At 41.9% G+C, this 20,958-nt stretch overlaps 1 protein-coding gene across 4 annotated transcripts in view; it reads right to left on the reverse strand.

Annotated features, from left to right (window-relative positions):
• LOC147027000 (PDZ and LIM domain protein 3-like) overlaps positions 1-20,958 on the reverse strand; it is a 104,154-nt gene that overhangs the window by 32,217 nt on the left and 50,979 nt on the right. For 2 of the 4 annotated variants that reach the window (XM_085883003.1, XM_085883004.1), the window contains 3 exons: positions 20,937-20,958; positions 4,614-4,672; positions 3,673-4,044 (listed from right to left, as the gene is read on the reverse strand). The exon at positions 20,937-20,958 is cut by the window's right edge and continues 63 nt beyond it. In XM_085883003.1, coding sequence (XP_085739129.1) covers positions 3,673-4,044; positions 4,614-4,672; positions 20,937-20,958 — 453 coding nt within the window. Of the gene's footprint in view, positions 1-3,672; positions 4,045-4,613; positions 4,673-19,748; positions 19,943-20,936 lie in introns of all 4 variants that reach the window. The other 2 variants (XM_085883006.1, XM_085883005.1) reach the window with 2 other exon arrangements.

Here is a 20,958-nt window from a genome sequence, read left to right on the forward strand (position 1 = left end):
AGACATCAAAACTATGAAGTAACACACATGGAATTATGTAGCAAGCAAAAAAAAAAGTGTTCAACAAATCAAAATATATTTTATATTTTAGATTCTTCAAAGTCACCACCCTTTGCTTTGATGACAGCTTCACACACTCTTGGCATTCTCTCAATCAGCTTCATGAGGTAGTCACCTGGAATGCTTTTTCATTAATAGGTGTGCCTTGATAAAAGTTAATTTGTGGAATTTCTTTGCTTCTCAATGTGTTTGAGACAATCAATTGTGTTGTGACAAGGTTGGGTTGGTATGCAGAAAATAGCCCTATTTCGTAAAAGACCATTATTTTGTCTGTGCTGTCAAAGTCCATATTATGGCAAGAACTCAGCTAAGCAATGAGAAACGACAGTCCATCATTACTTTAAGACATGAAGGTCAGTTAATCCAGAAAATTTCAAGAATTTTGAAAGCTTCTTCAAGTACAGTCGCAAAAACCATCAAGCGTTATGATGAAACTGGCTCTCATGAGGACCGCCACAGAAAAGGAAGACCCAGAGTTACCTCTACTGCAGAGGATAAGTTAATTGGAGTTACCAGCCTCAGAAATCACCAATTAACTGCACCTCAGATTGCAGCCCAAGTAAATACTTCACAGAGTTCAAGTAACAGACACATCTCAACATCAACTGTTCAGAGGAGACTGCATGAATCAGGACTTCATGGTCGAATTCCTGCAAAGAAACCACGACTGAAGGAGATCAATAAGAACAAGAGACTAGCTTGGGCCAAGAAACATGAGCAACGGACATTAGACATATGGAAATCTCCCCTTGGAGAAGGGGAGCGGATGATCTCTGCATGTATGGTTCCCACCGTGAAGCATGGAGGAGGAGGTGTGATGGTGTGGGGCTGCTTTGCTGGTGACACTGTTGGCAATTCAGTGAGAATAAACTAACCAGCATGGCACACTTAACCAGCATGGCTACCACAGCATTCTGCAATGATACGCCATCCCATGTGGTTTGTGCTTAATGCAAATCATCATTTGTTTTTCAACAGGACAATGACCCAAAACATACCTCCAGGCTGTGCAAGGGCTAGTTGACCAAGCAGGAAAAAAGCTGAATGTAAAAAAGCTGAATGCCTAAACTCTGTGTTTGCAGCTACATCTTGTGTCCAAAACCTATCACTTTCTCAACCGACCTTACCCAGTCGCACCCAACTGTCCCTGGACTCTGTGTCCTTTTCTCCTGACAAGGTGGAGAGCTTGCTGTCAAACCTCGACTCAGATTCTGCAACCGGTCCAGACAGCATCAGCCCAGGTGTCCTAAAAACCTGCTCCTCTGCTCTTGCTCACCCTCTCTCTGTTATATTCACCCTCTCATTTGCTCAAGGTCATCTGCCATCTGCTTGAAAATCAGCAAACATCACTGCCCTGCACAAAAAGGTGCAACAACAGATCCCTGCAACTACAGACCAATCAACCTTCTCCCAATCATCAGCAAGGTTATGGAATCCATTATCGATTCAGACATCAAATCCTTCCTCTTCTTCAATGGCTTGATTTCTGATCATCAATTTGGTTTCAGACCTGGTCACTCTACCCTGGACATGCTGATTCTGCTCTCCCAACAATGGATGGAGGTCCTCAATGCCAGACAGGAAATCCAAGCCATATCCCTGGACATATCACGTACTTTTGATACGGTCTGGCACCCTGTCCTACTCACCAAACTCTCTTCCTATGGTATCCAAGGCCATCTCCACTCATGGCTCACAGATTTCCTCTCCTGTCGCAGTCACCGTGTGGCCCTAAATGGAGTTCTTTCATCCCCTCTTCCTGTCCAGGGTGGAGTTCCTCAAGGAAGTGTTCTGGGCCCTGTTCTTTTTCTGGTTTTCATCAATGATCTCCCCGACTCTGGAAAATCCTCTATATCCCTTTGCTGATGACTCCACCCTCTGCTGTACCATCGGTCATCCCTCAGACTGGCAAGCAGCAGCTTCTTCGTTCACTGCAGATCTGGATAAAATCACAAACTGGTCCAACACGTGGAACATGTCTTTCAATCCAGACAAATCTCACACTCTCACTATGTCTCTTCGAAAGGACCGTTTAGAAAATCCACCCATCCACTTTCTCAACAATCCTCTGGAAGAAGTCCTTTCTTTCAAGCTTCTGGGTCTCACTATCTGCCATGACCTTTCCTGGGAAAGCCACATTTCAAACCTCGCCTCCAAAGCCAGTCGCTGACTGGGAATCCTCCGCCGTGCAAAGTCCTTCCTCGGCCGACCTGAGATCCTGACCACTTACAAAGCTTTTGTCCGCAGCCTGGTGGAGTACTGCTCTCTCCTCTGGGCTGGTGCTCCTGCCTCCCACCTTTCTCTTTCTTCATGCTGTAGAAACCAAGGTATTTCGGATCATTGGCATCTCCCGCAATGAGGCTGAGTCTTTGGGCCTCTCACTCAATCACCGCAGGTTGGTCGGTGGTCTTTCTGTCTTCTTCCGTTTCCTCTCCAGCCTCGCCCCCCCCCCGCTCTCTCTAAGATTTGTCCCCACCACATTTCCGCAGGGCGCTCAAGGTACGCCAACAACCCCCTTCTGGTAAAACTACCAAAATCACGAATCACTGCTCACCTTCACTCTTTCTTCCCACCTTTGGAATAAAATCCCTCACTCTAATCATTCCCATTCTTCCCTCCAGGCCTTCAAAACAGCTGTTCACCACCACCTATCATCCCCCATCCAAATCCTCGATCTTTTATACCCCCGATAATCCACCCAAGCCCACGTCCTTCAAATTCCCTGCTTTCCTTCCTGAAAGTCCCTGTAATGTCCATCTTGTATTCTCCATGTTCCCCGCCCCATCCCTCTCCCTTCCACCGATCTCCCAATGTCTCTGTTCCCCACTGTTTTGTCCTTCGCACTCCCTCCCCTCTTGTCTCATGCCCCCCCCCCCCCTTGATGTACGTTGTGTGTTAGCTCTCATATCAGCCTTGACAAGGTATACAGAAAAAAAAAAAGTACAGTGATGGAGTGCTGCATCAGATAACCTGGCCTCCACAATCACCTAACCTAAACCCAATTTAGATGGTTTGGGCTGAGTTGGATTGCAGCGTGAAGGAATGGCAGCCAACAACTGCTCAGCATATGTCGGAACTCCTTCAAGACTGTTGGAAAAGCATTCCAGGTGACTACCTCATGAAGTTGGTTGAGAGAATGCCAAGAGTGTGGAAAGCTGTCATCAAGGCAAAGGGTGGCTACTTTGAAGAATGTAAAATATAAAATATACTTTGATTTGTTTCACACTTTTTTGGTTACTACATAATTCCATCTGTATTATTTCATAGTTTTGATGTCTTCACTCTTATTCTACAACATATAAAACGGTAAAAATAAAGAAAAATCCTTAAATGAGTTGGAGTATCCAAACTTTTGACTGGTACTGTGCATAATTTGAGTAAAATAAAAAAGAGCTGCCATTAAAGCATTTTGAGATGGAAGAAATAAATAAATAAATAAAATCTATTGTGGCCATGAAGTTCACGATATAAAGAGCCTAATAAGCAAACATGGCAATCATATCACTTACCTTCCTGCTCAGTTTTCGCTTTTTACCTTATCCTTCTTCCAACCCTCCCCTCCCCCCACCCCCGCTCTTCTCCCAAAATAAATAACAAACTCACAACTACTACCTCATCTCTGAGTCAGGATCCAGATGCAAGGCTGAAGAAACCTGACCATGCAGGCTTTCGAGTACATTTTCATCCGAGTACATCTGTAGTGGTGAGTTGAACTGCGCATGGATAACTCGTGCACCTGGAACTGCAACTTCAATAGGGCGATTTGGTGCAGCACGCGCCATTTCCTTCAGGTCCGTCGGTTCAGCATACAACACTGTTGACGTCGTGGACGGCGTGCTGCAACCACTCGGCAACAGCAACGGTGTCGTGCGGCCAATGGATGGCGAGGAGGCGATAGAAGGAGAGGAAATAATCGAGGGTGAAGGAGCAAAGGTTGGTGGCGACGGAGTTGGAAGTTGATGAACAATCGTAGGTGGCATTCCACTGGCATAAGATATTGGTAGTTGTGTTCAATCAGAAACAGTCACACGTCCGTGGTTTGGAAAAAAAGGTCACGTGGAAATAGGAAAAAAAAAAAAAAAGAGATAGGTGGTCGTGCGAAGGAGATCATGTGGCACGTTTGCAGAGAAGCAGGAGTTCAATGAAGCACGGCAGAAGGGAAAGAGCCATACAAGGAGGGAATAAGACAAGCATGAGAGATAGGAATAAAAAAAAGTTAGAAAACAGCAGAAAAAAAAAAAGACAAGACATCACAAAAAAGCTTGGAACAAAGTCTTTTGTTTCTTTTGCAATATAAAAAAAAATTGGTTGAATGTATGAGGGCAAATGGATCCCCTAATCTTCCTTCAAGATATACCTGAAATCCATTTGGTAGCAGACCTCATTAAAAAAGAAAAATCAATTGATGATATGCCAACTTCTGCATGCATCAATAGATATTGAATTGTTAGCTAGGTTCAGATCTCTGACTAACAGCAAGGAAGTGCACACTATTACATCTATGACAGAAAACAGGAAGCATACAGTCGTGAAAAAAGTTGAAGCAAAGAGACCTGGCAGGGATGTAGGGCTTGGGGCGGACGTTGTACTTGTGTTCAAAGTAATCTGGTTCCTGGCGGCACAAGCAAAGAATAGGAACAGTACCGTGAGCAGGAAGGTCCGAAAAGCAGACATGCAAGCTTAGATCTGCGGGGGCAGAATTGAGCTGAAATGAAGTGCAAGCTTCCAGGGGAGAAAGTAAAAAGGTACGAGTTCAGGAATCTTCTGGCTGCCTGCCCAATAGCCCTGCACGAGTTCAATAATGGAAATCAAAATCTAGAAATAAATTGAAGCTAATCACCAAAAATTGGCCGCTGAGAGTACACAATCTTTACAAGGATAAAGCAACTGAATCGTGACACCAATGGAACCGGTTACAATAACGTATTTTCACCTTAATCTTATTACAAGGAACAATATGAATATGAAAAAGTCAGGAAATTACAAATAAATACATGTAGATCACAATACAGTACATCTTCAGAAAAATGAAAGAAGGTCTTTGCGCATGAGGTATACCCTGGTCAAATTCCCTGGCTCGAGATTGATTCGGGATATGAAAGACAACTATAATAAAAAGGATGCAAACAAGACAGGTGAAGTTAATGGTTAAAAAACAACAACATGGCATTAGTTTAAAGTAAATAAGAAACTGATGGATTAAGAAAAGGGGATGCAGAAATTGCACAGGTATCAAATGAAAGGTAGATGCTCGTTACTCCACAAATATTATCAATAGAGAATATTTCCTATCATCAGTAATTATTACAAAGTGATAGGAACACAATCAATTGAGATATTGCCCCAAATACAAAGATGGTTTCCAATGACCTTGAACTTCAACATTTCTGGATGGAGTGTAAATAAGTAAATAAATGCGTCTCCATCTACAATCTATTCATAAAACTTGACGTCATGGAAATCGGAGGAAAATTATTCAAGTTATGATGAAAAATGTGCTTTTTCTTAATTACATCAATATCTGAAAAAAGTAGATCAAAGACATTAATCAAACATCAGGTGCACAACTTCAATGCAGGTACACTATGATGCAAGAACATCTTGGAAGGTGAAACGGTCGAAGATTCTGCGTTGGCAAAAAACGTTGTTTTTTTGGGGGTTTTTTTCAGACCACCATTTGATCTTGATCTTTCCTCCATAGGGGTATCATGTAAATTAAATTTACTCCAGGCTATCTAGTGAGAACAATTTGGTTCCAATCAGACAAACCTTAGTTGAGTTTTGGTGAAAAATGTAAAAAAAAATAAAAAATAATTCTATAATTAGGTCACGTGTGGAATGACCTTAAAATTATGTCAGGGTCAATAAAATTACGTCAACCCCACATACTTTCTGGTCACATTATTGACTTTCTATTTACATCTCGGGGACTATTGAGAATTGTGGGCACTAATTGTAGAAGCGAATCCTACAACAGGTATAAACCTCCCCCTATCATATAGGGGGAGGCTTAATAAAACTCCCAAAACCTATCTGCAAAACAACCAATTAAATCCTCGTTATAGTCGAAGGAATGTTGCGTTTTGTATACATCATCTCGGCTCATGGAAGAGCGAGTGAGGACACAACAGATATAACGAGAACGGTACTCGGTAGCGCACATACCTCCACCAGGCTAAACAGTTCACGTTTCGTATCCCACTGATAGACTGGAACTGGATCTAAACGTGAATCAAAATTTCATCAGCTTGTTCTGGTCACCTAACAAACTCATCCACCGAGTTTTGTCTCAACTCGCCAACAATTTTTTTTTTGAAATATGTTATATATAGTTTTTGGCACCATCTGTCAATGGTGAAGAATCACTTTAACAAGGACAAATGTGTCCAAGAGCCACGTCATAAAGGTTTTGTCTTCACCAGAACAAGAAGAAGAAGAACAATGCGGAGCTCTCTTAGAGCCAGCGTTCGCAACGTGACGCGGCTAAAAATTATTGTATCCAGATTCGGATCTTCACCAAAATCAAATCAATTCGACCTTCTCACACCCAACCTGTCCACCAAGTTTAGTCTGAATCTGTCCATAACGTTTTGATACATCGTGCTATTTATTGGATTTGGCCCCATCACTCAATGGTGAAGAATCACATAAATTGTAGTTTCTGGATCCAGATCTGGATCTTCACCAAAATCAAATCATTTCATCCTCGTTACACACCCAACCTCTTCCCCAAATTTCATCAAAATCTGTCGACAGATTTGAGATATCCTGTTCACAGACAAACAGGGTTGAAAAAATAACCTCCACCCACCTTCAGTGGCAGAGGTAAAAATACACCCGTGCGGGAGTGACGGTCATCTCTGCGAGAAACAAGCATGAGTTCCTGTTACTAGGGTGTAGTGTTCTCGGGTCAGGAGGGATTTTTGGCCAACTTTGAAGTCACGGGACGCGAAAACGAAAGCGAATATCGAAAATCCGGCCTGACCAAATCTAGATATGGTCCCATAGATTCATATGCCACAATCAAATTCAAGATAACTTAAGAAATGTAGGAGGAGATAGATTCTGAAAATCGTCATTTTGCAACTACATGAAGCAGTTTTCGCAAAATTCAAAGTCACTTGACGTGTACGTATTCGAAGATATCGGTATTCTTTCGAATGGACATGAAAGACAAGGTCAGCTGCTATGCAATGACACTATTCATTAACTTTTACCATGCCCAGTAGAGAATATATATATATATATATATATATATATATATATATATATATATATATATATATATATATATATATATAGCCTCCTGAAGGTAGGGCAGTTTTTGCAAACTTTGAAGTCACGTGACGCGAAAACGAAAGCGAAATTCGAAAATCTGTCCCGACCAAATTTAGATATTGTCCCATACATTCATATGCCACAATCAAATTCAAGATAGATTTTGAAAATCGTCATTTTCGCATTTTTGCCAACTTTGAAGTCACGTGACACGAAAACCCGGCCTGACCAAATTTAAATATTGTCCCATAGATTCATATGCTACAATCAAATTCAAGATCGCTTGAGAAATGGCGGAGGAGATAGAATTTGAAAATCGTCATTTTCGCAACTTCAAAGGCCTCGTGACCTTGACCTTGGGTGACCTTGAAAGTCATACCATCGTGTACGTCTCATCGACCTCTATCAGGATCACTTATGACCAGATCTCCCGCTTCAACTTCATTGTGAATGGATGGGCGGATCGAAGGACATAGACACCCATATTATTAGGTCATGCTCGAAGAGATGATCTAAAAAGGGAGCAGCAGGAGAAAGTGGAAACACCAACAGCAGTAGAAAGTGGAAATGCCAAGAGCAGGACAGAGAGAGAAAGTAGATGGCAATGGATAAACAAGGGATGCAGGTAATGATGGGTCAGGGAGAATGCAAGGGGTGGACAAGATGGATACAGAAGCAAAATTATGGGAGGGGTGAGAGGTGATTAATGGGTGTGGAAAAGATCATGGTTTTATATGGGGGTCATTCCATGTCAAATCAAAAAAAATTTCACAAAGGTTCCAGGTCGACCATCTCAGATTTTCATGATTTTTTTTTTGTGTGGGTTGGACAAACATTGAACAGAAAAATGTCAAATATTAGTTCTGTATTCCAAGGAGTTTTTGAGATATGACCCCTAGAGCGTGTCAAGGTTGGTTGAAGAAAAACGACCCCCTAATTATCCTTCCATTTCAGCAACCCATTTCTTGGCATCTGTTTGAGATAAAGCAATGAATTTTTTTTTTTTCCTAATGCAACTTTTATGGTATTTTAAAGAAAAAATAAAGCCGGATACATTGCAGAAAAAAAAAAAGAGTCCTGCAGCCACCCTCAAAAATGATAAAAATCAAAATAGCACGACTGAAACGAGCAACTTTGACCCATGTTAAAGTACCTTTGATTTATTGTGTCACCTATGTAATTTTTTGTGTGAAAAATATACTAAAATGTCTACCAAAATATGAATTACCAGGTGTCTTCTGCATTTATTTTTTATTTTAGGCCCTTTCAAAAAGGGAAAAAATATGAAATTTCATGATTTTCAGATCAAAAAAAAAAATAACGTGGCCTCCCTTCAAAATATACGTGCTTGGTATCAAATGAAAGCTCCTTTCATGCACTATAACTGTACCAAATCTCATTAGTTTTATTGCAATCCTTCATATCCTACCAACCCCATCAATAAAGCTCAACAACACCAGTGCGTTAAATTTATTTATAGCACACAGTACAAAACACCTTTCAAAAAATACCCCCGAGTGGGAGTGCCGGTCATCTCTGCCAGAGTTCGAAAGTAACTCTGTGCCAGACTGGAATAGGGGCAGTTCATAAAGTACGTACGCTCTACTTCCGGGTTTTAAAAACCACCCACCCCCCAGTGTATGCAGGCTAGTGACCACCCACCCACCCACCCCCTCATACATCGCTAATCGCTTGCAAAGCCAGCAGTTCCTTATGAACCGATGTTTGTAAGCCATGACGATGCAGTCCCTCGCGGTTTAATTTACCTTTTTCTTTTAATATCACAGCACGTCATTTATGAAAATAAAAATACAAATTGACATTCAAGACAATGTTAATGTCATAAATGAAAGTAAGTGTGCATATAAACTTGTGTTCCATTGTTTTAGTTAAATCTGACAAAAGCTTCAAATGTAATATTTGTCTCGGAGAGTTCCGGTTCTTAATTTTTTAATATTTTTATTTTTGTATGTACTTTATGAACGGCCCATAAGGGGAATCAGAGCGAAGTTTGAAGGGCTATAAAATCGGAACGAGAGCAAATTTCAAAAAAATGGCTTGTGTTGTTCTAGATAATCGTCCATAGTATCTGAATCACTAATAACATTTGATCCGTCTTGATAAATGAGGGAGGAGATACGATTTGAAATCGATGATTTTCGCAACTTTGACAGCCTCGTGACGTTGACCTCGACCTTGGACGACCTTGAAAGTTATATCGTTGTGCACGTCTCATCGACCTCTATCCATTCCACTATTGATTATTTGTCTCCACTCTGTTTGATTGGGGATAGACGGACGGACAGACTTCGAGACTTATTATTAGGTCATCTCTACTGAGATGATAGAGATGACCTAAAAACGCAGCGCAATGCAATGTCAGTATCTCCAGGCCATTAGTCAAAATAACTGTTAATTTCCACTTGAAAGCTTCAAAGTTGATCCCTTCAAATGACCGATAAATCACTTATTACTGAAGTTATTCAGGCACTGATAATATTGTGCAAGTTTTGTTTAGAATCCAATGACATCAAAGTAATGCACACACACATTAGCTCACCTACTGATTCATAAAATAAAGAGTATATTTTAGTAAGAATCAGACATGCATTTGAAAATTGCCCTTTGTATGCATTTATTGTATTAGTAATAAAGTTAAAGTAATAAAGTTATTACTAATACAATAAATACATACAAAGGGCAATTTTCAAATGCATGTCTGATTCTTTCTAACTAATACTCTTTATTTTATGAATCAGTAGTTGAGCTAATGTGTGTGTGTGCATTACTTTGATGTCATTGGATTCTAAACAAAACTTGCACAATATTATCAGTGCCTGAATAACTTCAGTAATATGTGATTTATCGGTCATTTGAAGGGATCAACTTTGAAGCTTTCAAGTGGAAATTAACAGTTATTTTGACTAATGGCCTGGCCACACTGACATTGCATTGCGCTGCGTTTTTAGGTCATCTCTATCATCTCAGTAGAGATGACCTAATAATAACAGTCTCGAAGTCTGTCCATCCGTCCATCCACAATCAAACCGAGTGTAGACAAATAACCAATAGTGGAATGGATAGAGGTCGATGAGACATGCACAACGATACAACTTTCAAGGTCGTCCAAGGTCGAGGTCAACGTCACGAGGCTGTCAGTTGCGAAAATGAGGGCAATCTCAGTTCTTTCCACAAAGCTCGGAACAAGTGTGTAGCTACCCTCAGGAGAGCCAGAAAACAACATCTTTCTCATCTCAAGTCTGAACTCTCAAACCTCTCTCCCTCCTCAAAATCCTGGTGGCGTTTAATCAAATCTGTTTCTGGTGTATGTTCCCCCTCCATCCCCTCCCTTACCTCAAATGGCCGCACTGCTGATTCCACACGTGATAAAGCTGAATGTCTAAACTCGGTGTTTGCAGCTAAATCTTGTGTCCCAAACCCATCACTATCTCTACCCACTTTACCCAGTCGCACCCAACTGTCCCTGGACTCTGTATCCTTTTCTCCTGACAAGGTGGAGAGCTTGCTTTCAAACCTCGAGTCAGATTCTGCAACCGGTCCAGACGGCATCAGCCCACGTGTCCTCAAAGCCTGCTCTTCTGCTCTTGCTCACCCTCTCTCTGTTCTATTCACCCTCTCATTTTCCCAAGGTCATCTGCCATCTGCTTGGAAATCTGCTAACATCACTGCCCTGCATAAAAAGGTGCAAAAACAGATCCCTGTAACTATAGACCAATCAGCCTTCTCCCAATCATCAGCAAGGTTATGGAATCCATCATCGCTTCAGACATGAAATCCTTCCTCTTCTCCAATGGCTTGATTTCCAATCATCAATTTGGTTTCAGACCAGGTCACTCTACCCTAGATATGCTGCTACTGCTCTCCCATCAATGGATGGAGGTCCTCAATGCCAGACAGGAAATCCGAGCCGTATCCCTGGACATATCACGTGCTTTTGACACAGTCTGGCACCCTGCCCTACTCACCAAACTCTCTTCCCATGGTATTCAAGGCCATCTCCACTCATGGCTCGCAGACTTCCTCTCCTGTCGCAGTCAACGTGTGGCCCTAAATGGAGTTCTTTCATCCCCTCTTCCTGTGCAGGCTGGAGTTCCTCAAGGTAGCGTTCTGGGCCCTATTCTTTTTCTGGTTTTCATCAATGATCTCTCGGACTCTCTGGAAAATCCTCTATTTCTCTTTGCCGATGACTCCACCCTCTGCCGTACCATCTGTCATCCCTCAGACCGGCAAGCAGCAGCTTCTTCGCTCACTGCAGATCTGGATAAAATCACAAACTGGTCCAACACGTGGAACATGTCTTTCAATCCAGACAAATCTCACACTCTCACTATGTCTCTTCGAAAGGACCGTTTACAAAACCCCCCATCCACTTTCTCAACAATCCTCTGGAAGAAGTCTTTTCTTTCAAGCTTCTGGGTCTCACTATCTGCCATGACCTTTCCTGGGAAAGTCACATTTCCAACCTTGCCTCAAAAGCCAGTCGCCGACTGGGAATCCTCCGTCGTGCAAAGTCCTTCCTCGGCCCTCTTGAGCTCCTGACCACTTACAAAGCTTTTGTCCGTAGCCTGATGGAGTACTGCTCTCCCTCTGGGCTGGTGCTCCTGCCTCCCACCTTTCTCGACTTCACGCTGTCGAAACCAGGGCTTTTAAGATCATTGGCATCTCCCGCAATGAAGCTGAGTCTTTGGGCCTCTCACTCAATCACCGCAGGTTGGTCGGTGGTCTTTCTGTCTTCTACCGACTCCTCTCCAGCCTTGCCCCCCTGCTCTCTCTGCGATTTGTCCCAACCACATTTCCACAGGGCGCTCAAGGTCCGCCAACAACCCCTTCTGGTAAAACTACCAAAATCACGAATCACTGCTCATCTTCACTCTTTCATTCCTCTTTTTCCCGCCTTTGGAATAAACTTCCTCACTCTATTCTTTCCCATTCTTCCCTTCAGGCTTTCAAAACAGCTGTTCACCACCACCTCTTATCTTCCCCCATCCAAATCCTCGATCTTTTCTACCCCCGATAATCCACCCAAGCCCACTTCCTTCAATTCCCCTGCTTTCCTTCCTGAAAGTCCCTTTAATGTCCATCTTCCCCTCGCCATGTTCCCCGTCCCATCCCCATCCCTCTCCCTTCCACAGTTCACCTGTGTCTGTTCCCCAATGTTTTGTCCCTTCCACTCCCGCCCCTCTTGTCTCATGCCTCCTTGCTGTGAGTTGTGTGTTAGCTCTCATACGAGCCTCGACCAAGGTATAAAAAAAAAAAAAAAAAAAAAAAAAAAAAAAAAATCGTCGATTTCAAATCGCATCTCCTCCCTCATTTATCAAGACAGATCAAATGTTATTCGTGATTCAGATACTATGGACTATTATCAAGAACACAAGCCATTTTTTTGAAATTTGCTCTCGTTCCGATTTTATAGCCCTTCAAACTTCGCTCTAATTCCCCATATGGGCCATTCATAAAGTACATACAAAAATAAAAGTATTAAATTAAGAACCGGAACTCTCTGAGACAAATATTACATTTGAAGCTTTTGTCAGATTTAACTAAAACAATGGAACACAAGTTTATATGCACACTTACTTTCATTTATGACATTAACATTGTTTTGAATGTCAATTTGTACTTTTATTTTCATCAATGACGTGCTGTGATATTAAAAGAAAAAGGTAAATTACACCGCGAGGGACTGCATCGTCATGGCTTACAAACATCGGTTCATAAGGAACTGCTGGCTTTGCAAGCGATTAGCGATGTATGAGGGGGTGGGTGGTCACTAGCCTGCATACACTGGGGGGTGGGTGGTTTTTAAAACCCGGAAGTAGAGCGTACGTACTTTATGAACTGCCCCTATTCCAGTCTGGCACAGAGTTACTTTCGAACTCTGGCAGAGATGACCGGCACTCCCGCTCGGGGGTATTTTTTGAAAGGTGTTTTGTACTGTGTGCTATAAATAGATTTAACGCACTGGTGTTGTTTAGCTTTATTGATGGGGTTGGTAGGATATGAAGGATTGCAATAAAACTAATGAGATTTGGTACAGTTATAGTGCATGAAAGGAGCTTTCATTTGATACCAAGCACGTATATTTTGAAGGTAGGCCACGTGATTTTTTTTGACCTGAAAATCATGAAATTTCATATTTTTCCATTATTGAAAGGGCCTAAAATAAAAAAATAAATGCAGTAGACACCTGGTAATTCATATTTTGGTAGACATTTTAGTACATTTTTCACACCAAAAATTTCATGGGTGACACAAAAAAATGAAAGGTACTTTAACATGGGTCAAAGTTGCCTGTTTCAGTCATGCTATTTTGATTTTTACCATTTTTGAGGGTGGCTGCAGACCTCATTTTTTTGCAATGTATCCGGTTTTATTTTTTCTTTAAAATACCATAAAAGTTGCATTAGGAAAAAAAAATTCATTGCTTTATCTCAAACAGATGCCAAGAAATGGGTTGCTGAAATTGAAGGTTAATTAGGGGGTCGTTTTTCTTCAACCAACCTTGACACGCTCTTGGGGTCACATCTCAAAAACTTGGAATACAGAACTAATATTTGACATTTTTTCTGTTCAATATTTGTCTAACCCACACAAAAAAAATATCATGAAAATCTGAGATGGTCGACCTGGACGCATTTGTTGATTTGACACGGAATGACCCATGGGGAATGACTCGAGATGGTGATGAACAGCTGTCTTGAAGAGTTGGAGGGAAGAATAAGATTGAAAAGAGTGTGGAAGTTGGTGCCACCGGTGGAAAAACAAACAAACAAATAAATGAGTGGAGGTGAGTCATGGTTCTGGATTTTGGCAGTTTCACTCAGAGGAGGTTGCTGGTGGACTGCATGCATCCTACAGATACCTGGAAAGGGGGGGGGGGGGGTAGGGGGACAAAGCACAGAGAGGGTAAAGGGTGCAAGACAAGAAATGAGGCAGAAGAAGACAGACACCACCGACCTGGCAGTGATGGCAAAGTGATAGGCCCATAGACTCAGCTTCATCGCAAGAAATTCCAATAATTGGGCACCACAAGGTTTTAGAGGGGGTAGACAAGTTTGAAAGCTCATTCTTGAGATTGGACAGATGTTGTTTTCAGACTCTCCTAAGAATAGACACACACTTGTTGTGGACTTTGTGGAATGATTTGAGGTTGCCTTCAGTTGGATTTGCCTTCCAGGAGGAGAATGCAAGTTGTTTTAAAGCAATAACCTCACCATATGATACAGAGAATCAAGAGCAGGAGGGTGTGTAAGATAACTGAAGACGAGATGGGATGAATCTGTGCATGAGAGAGAGCAGGTTTTTGTGGAAGAATTCCCATGCTGAATTAACATCAGCAGCAGTGGATATAGGAGACCAGTCCTGAAGTGTGATGGCTGCTTGCAGTCCCTGCCAGTTTGCCCGAGTGAACTACCAGTCTCGTCAGAACTGAGGCTGTTCTCTGAGAATGGCCAGAGAGACGTTGACCTTCACAAGCACATGATCAGATGAGCCAATTGTGGCAGAGGACAAGCAAGATACATTGGTGGGGAAGTTGGTCATCACCAAATCCAAAAGGGAAGATTTGTCATGGGGGAGAAATCCAGGTGGGAAATTTCACAGATTGAGTCAGTCCCATGGATTCACAGAAGTCCTTTGCAGAAGTGCCATGGCTGATGAGATGTCAGCCATAGCACTTCTGGTACTTTTTTTTTTTCATGGAACTTTTTACCAACACCCAGCAAACTAGCATGGTGACCATTGAAGTCACCACATACGAGGAAGAGAGAGTTTGGATGAGTGATTAAAAGTTGGGCCATGTCGTTAGAGAGAGATGTCGATTGAGTCGACACTGTTGGTGGGACGGTACAACACAGACAAACATGAGGTGGCGGAGGGGAAATCGCAGCCAGATGTATTCCTGGGGTTTGGGAGGCATAAATGCAGTACACAGGGAGTGAGAAATGGAGTTTTTGATGTACAGCACAACTCCACCACCAGGACGGGGTTCAGGTCGATCAAACTGGTAAAGCCAATAGCCAGGGAGAGACACACGAATGAGTCAGGGTTGTCCTGTGACAGGAAGGATTCTGTTAAATAGATGATGTCTGGTTTATCAGCAGTAGCTTGGATTGAGAGATGTCAGGTTGGAGCGGAGGCCCCAGATGTTTGAGGTCCATACAGTTAAGGTCAGGTGGAGAGGAGGTGCTCCCCAGGGCAGGGGGAAGCTGGGTAGCGGTGAAGCCGGGAGGGGCAGTGGTGAAGCTGGAAGGGGGAGGAGAGTTGGGAGGGGGCGGACAGAGGTGGAAGTTGAGATGGGGGTGGTACTGACATGTAGGGGTTTTGACACCATGAATGGGCGTGAAGGGGAATTGTTTGTCGTGTGCGCACAGCCTTTGCAAAATTAACACCTCAGGATTCCCAGACTGGATAACTAGTTGCAACAGACTTCCTGGGTGGGACAGTGGTGAGAATGTTTTTGGTTGAAGGCATGGAGGAAAATTCAGCTGAAAGTGAAAGACTGGATGAACTAAACATTTAGGAGTGAGGAGGTTTTGGGAAATAAGCCTCAACGAAAAAAGGAAGAGATGTTGGTTATAGTAATAAGCAGAGTAATAATGTTGGAGTAATAAGCAGAGTAAGGCATTTAAAGATACATTTTAGAAGCATTTCTTTATGTTGTGAAGAGGTTTTAAAGAGGAGAAATGTTTTATTCAGTTTGGGGATCTTGTGAAGAAGGGATAGGAAAATGAGATTGGCATTTGGATTTTTTTTCTTCTGAAATTGTTGTTGGTTGTTGAGGACCCCGACCCCCCCCCCCCAAAGTGTTTACTCCAGGTTTTTTTCCGAATGAAGGAGAGATATTTTGTTTGAATTGTTGAGGGAGGTTGGGGGGGGGGGAATGGATTGAGCAGAGGGATCAGTAGTAACAATGGAATAAAAGTAGTGAAAATGAGGCAAAGAACTGAGGGCAACCACACTAGACTATCACAGCAGGTAGGCCCCGACTCGACTCGAGAGACAAATTAAATGATTCAACAAAGTAAGAAACAGAGCCTGGTGTTGGCTTCGTGGTTAGGGTGGTGGCTTGGGAACCACGGGGTACTGAGTTTGAACCCCGCTTTCCACTGAATTAACATCAGGGGGTTGACTCAGCCTGTCATCCTTCCGAGGTCGGCGAAATGAGCACCAGTATACTGGTAATTATCCCTGCGTGTTGAAGGTGACTCAAGGGTTGGCGTCTAGTCAGGAAGGGCATCCGGCCATAAAAAAAAACATTGCCACAAGAAAGGGCACCATGATTGGAGCCCGCAAAAAGCTGACCACTGCTCACGGAAAAAGGCTTTAAAATGGTGTGATGATGAACAAAGTAAGAAATAGTTTGGGCCAGAAAATTTTTATGAAAAACACGAATAAAAACATCACTGTGGCTGAAGGTTATTTCCCCAACATGCGGGGTGAAATGAGGGATTAGGGGGAGGGGCCATGGCCCCCCTTCCTGAAGTGGTGTTGTTATGGGGAGCAAAACTTAAGTTAACGGCATGGTCCTTATGCTTCATAAAGAGTTTGGTCTGCATCTGGCCGTTGGTTTCTGAGAAGATTTAAAAATAAATTACCTGAATTTGAGGCAGAACCTAACCCCCTTTTTTTCAGGGGTGGTTCCATATGCAGAGCACAGCTCTATGAGACCTTTCTGTTCTGATGTATCGTACCAAATTTTGTGCACATCAGTCATGTAGTTTGTGAGGAAAATAAGATCAATAAATATGATGGATTAGGGGAGCGAGGCCGTGGCCCCCTTCCCAGGGGAGATATGGCCATGGGGAGCACAAGTTGAGGTTAGGGCACGGTGATGCTGTATGGCCAGTTTGGTCGGGATCCAGTTGTTGACATCTGAGAAGAAGATTTTTGAATGAAATATCAATATTTGGGCAAAACCCCATTTTTATACCCTTTAAAAGAGTGGATCTGGATGGGGAGCACAATCCCACAAGGTCTTACTGTCCTGATTCATTTTACCAAATTTAGTCTGCATCGCTCAGGTAGTTGCGGAGAAGATGTTTAGTGAAAACGCGGGATTTAGGGAGGGGGCCCGTGGCCCCCTTTCCAGGGAGATACAGCTATGAGGATCACAACTTAAGGTTATGGCATGATTCTGCTGCCTCGTGGCAAGTTTGGTCTGGATAGCGGTTTCTGAGAGGAAGATTTTTTAATAAAACACCAACATTTGGAACAAAACCCTGCTTTCGCCCCATTATAGGGGATGCATCCGGACGGGGAGCACAACCCCATGAGACCTTGCTGTCCTGAAGCATCGCACCAAATTTGATCCATATCGGTCAGGTAGTTTATGAGAAGATTTTTTTTTTAAGTCAAATGTTAACTGATGTACGTATGACATGACAAGCACGTTATCCTGATATGACCCGTTATCCTGATATGACCCGTCAGTCATGCACTGGTGTTGCGATTGATGGTATTTTTTCATATACCTGGGGAATGAAACCTGGATTTTTTAAAAATTTTATTATTAAATCCATTTCATTCAATAATCTTATTAAACCCAGGATTGTTGATAAGTTTAAATAGTGTCGATTGAGCAGGTTTTGGGCAGTGTTCTTCGATGAAGGGCAGTTTTCATGGCTAACAGCTCAGACCCACTCCATGAGCTTATTTCCGAGAAATAACCTAAAAACGAAACAGGAAAACGATGTAAATGGTCGGGGGAACTTAGATTAGAATAACTAGTAGGAGAGAGTGCTGTCAGTAATCCACATGCACCGATCCTAGAACTGGGACTCCAATCATTCATTTAAACTTGTGCAATAAAACCACACACTCATCATTGCTTCCCTGGTAACCTTTAGCAGTTACCAGGAGAGCAAATGCTTTGCATCGCTGAATTATGGCTGTAAAATTTTCAAATTGGAACTAAAGTTACTAAAATTGTTTATCATTTTGTGCGTTTCAAAACGACAAAACAAATTGTAAATGAAATTGTGCGTTTGAAGGAGATTTTATGCTCATTTCAAACTGAACGGACTTACGAAGAAGGCGATCGCAGGACTGATTAGTCTCTTATATCTATACGATTTAAACTAATCTTGGGTTTAATAAGATTGCTGCAAGAAATTATATATATATATATATATATATATATATATATATATATAAATAACAGGTTTCATTCCCTGGGTATATGAAAAATACCATCAACTGCAACACCAGGTGCATCTCACAGGAGTAATGTGCTTGTCTTCGAATTGGTTACTCTTGAAGTTTATTCTCAATGAAATATCAAATTAAACTGGCTTTAAAAATTGAGACGTTAAGCTCCCTGTACTGTCTGCTCTCAGTAGTTTGAGTAAAATTAAGTAACCGTGATATTACCTCCACCACCTAAGGTGGATAGAGGTTACGTTTTCATCACTGTCAATCTGTCAGCAGGATATCTAAAAAAAAGTTAAAGACAGATTCAGACGAAATTTGGTGGATAACTAGTGTGCGTGATGAGGACGAATTAGTTAAATTTTGGTGAATATCTGGATCCAGATACAAGAAGTTTTTAATTTATTCTTCACCACTGAGATAGAAAGCCAAAACTATACGGCATGATATCTCAAAAGGTTGAGAGATTATGACAAAACTTGGTGGATGAGTTGGTGGGATGACAATAATAAGATTAGATTTTTGTTCATGGCCAGATGCAGATCTGGTCAATCGGTGGGATACAGAACAGAAACTGTTCAGCCTGGTGGAGGTATGAACTCTACCAAGTGCCGTTCTAGTATATCTTGTTTTTGTACAGCTCTATGGTTTTGCAATCCATGAATGTAGAGTACGATTCCAAATGTGGTCACTCAAATCGTTTGCCTTAAATATAAATTAATCATTCAGGTGAAATATCATTTCTTTCTTTCTTATTATCTGGTAACTAACTTGGTTTTGAGTATTAAAATTTTTCTTCATTTTTAAAGAAAAAAAAAACCCATGGATGATTATAAGGTGACATTTTTTGAGATATCCTGTTCACAGAGAGACAGACAAACAAACAAACAGTGAAAACAAACTCTGCCCACTTTCGACGGCAGAGGTAAAAATCCTCTTTGTATACAAAACACAAGTGCATTGGTTCAGATAAGTTACTTGTGTGCACTATTATACAATATAATCTATTGTACCAACAATACCAGGCAGATCGACCAACTTGTTGCAATAACTAAAATTTTACATACCCTGTACGTGTACATGTCACCACAATTTCCATCATTATTTTCAAAGCATCCACTGTATGACTTTAATATATTGAATAACTGAATGCATCCTGGCATTTTCTCAATTAGGTGAGCGATTTGAAAAGGCACTTTTTAAGCAGACGGCATAAAATAAACAAAGCTCAGCCCTCTCACCCTGTGCTTCCCCCTGTCTCCACCACTTTACAATGATCCTGCAGGCTCTTCTCCAGGCCCTGACTCCGGCATGGTCCCTCTGGTTTGTTACACACCAACTCAGGTGGAGGTGCAGCCTCAACTTTCTCAGCAGGCTGGGTGCCAGGAAAAGGCCGAGCCTTACGATTGTGCGTGCTCCCGACGTGCAACGCGGCCTACATGCAGGAGTAGGGAGCGCACGCGGCATGCAGTTAAAACCACAGGAAGCAGTTAAATATCTGTAGAACAGGGTGTTAAAAATCGTGCCAAACAACAAACACACCATTTACATGCCACGAATTATGCATTATGATTCGAACACTCGAGTTGAAAGTGAAAACAAATTGCATTTCCAATGCCCTGTTGGCTGTAAAGAGGCTTTTAAGAAGGTATTTTATGGCTTTTCCTTGCAATTCGTGCAAGAGAACAAAGAAACGGTGAAGAAAACAATTTTAATCAAGAAGAAGGTCATATTTAAATTGATATTAAACCGAATGATGGACTCATCAATGTATGAAACTCCAAAATATATTGAAGGGTAGGGGAAGGGGGAAGGGGTCATTTTCAATAAGTACTAAAATTCATTTCAAGCCATATTGTTAGGTGCCATTACTTGGGTGGATATGCAAAAAGTTAGCAGCACCCTCCCCTCACATGTCAGCCTCAAACAAGCCCCTTACCGACTCCCCTCAACCCCCCCTACTCCATGCTTCAACTTCTTCCCAATTTCCCTTTTTTATTTTCACCTTCTACACTCATCCACCCCCTATTTTATATTCTAACTCATTTTCTCTTTTTTTTTTTTAAATGTTATTTCTGCCGAAGAAAGAAAGCAGCGATTTGCACTCTTGCATTCATGGAGTCTTGTTTTGTTTGGCACCAAGTTAACCAGTCTTCCTTGCTTATGGATGATCCTGCAGGCTCTTATGCATTATGATTCGAACACACAGTTATTCGAACACACTCTTATGCATTATGATTTTGGACTTTTGCCAAGTCCAAAACATTTATGTCTGATAATGATTTTCATATAGACTTTCACAAATCTATGTGATCAGTACCCTTTTGGTTTGGTGTCCATAACACTAAAGTTAAACAAAGTTGGCTACATTCACCAAGAGGGGATGGGCTTACATGACTGTTAAACAGGCATACAACGAGGTACCTTACCTGCGGCTCAGATGCAAGACTC

This window comes from Eptatretus burgeri, chromosome 5 (assembly GCF_056783735.1).
Source record: "Eptatretus burgeri isolate ZD-2024b chromosome 5, Ebu_testis_v1, whole genome shotgun sequence".
Taxonomy (NCBI): Eukaryota; Metazoa; Chordata; class Myxini; order Myxiniformes; family Myxinidae; genus Eptatretus; species Eptatretus burgeri.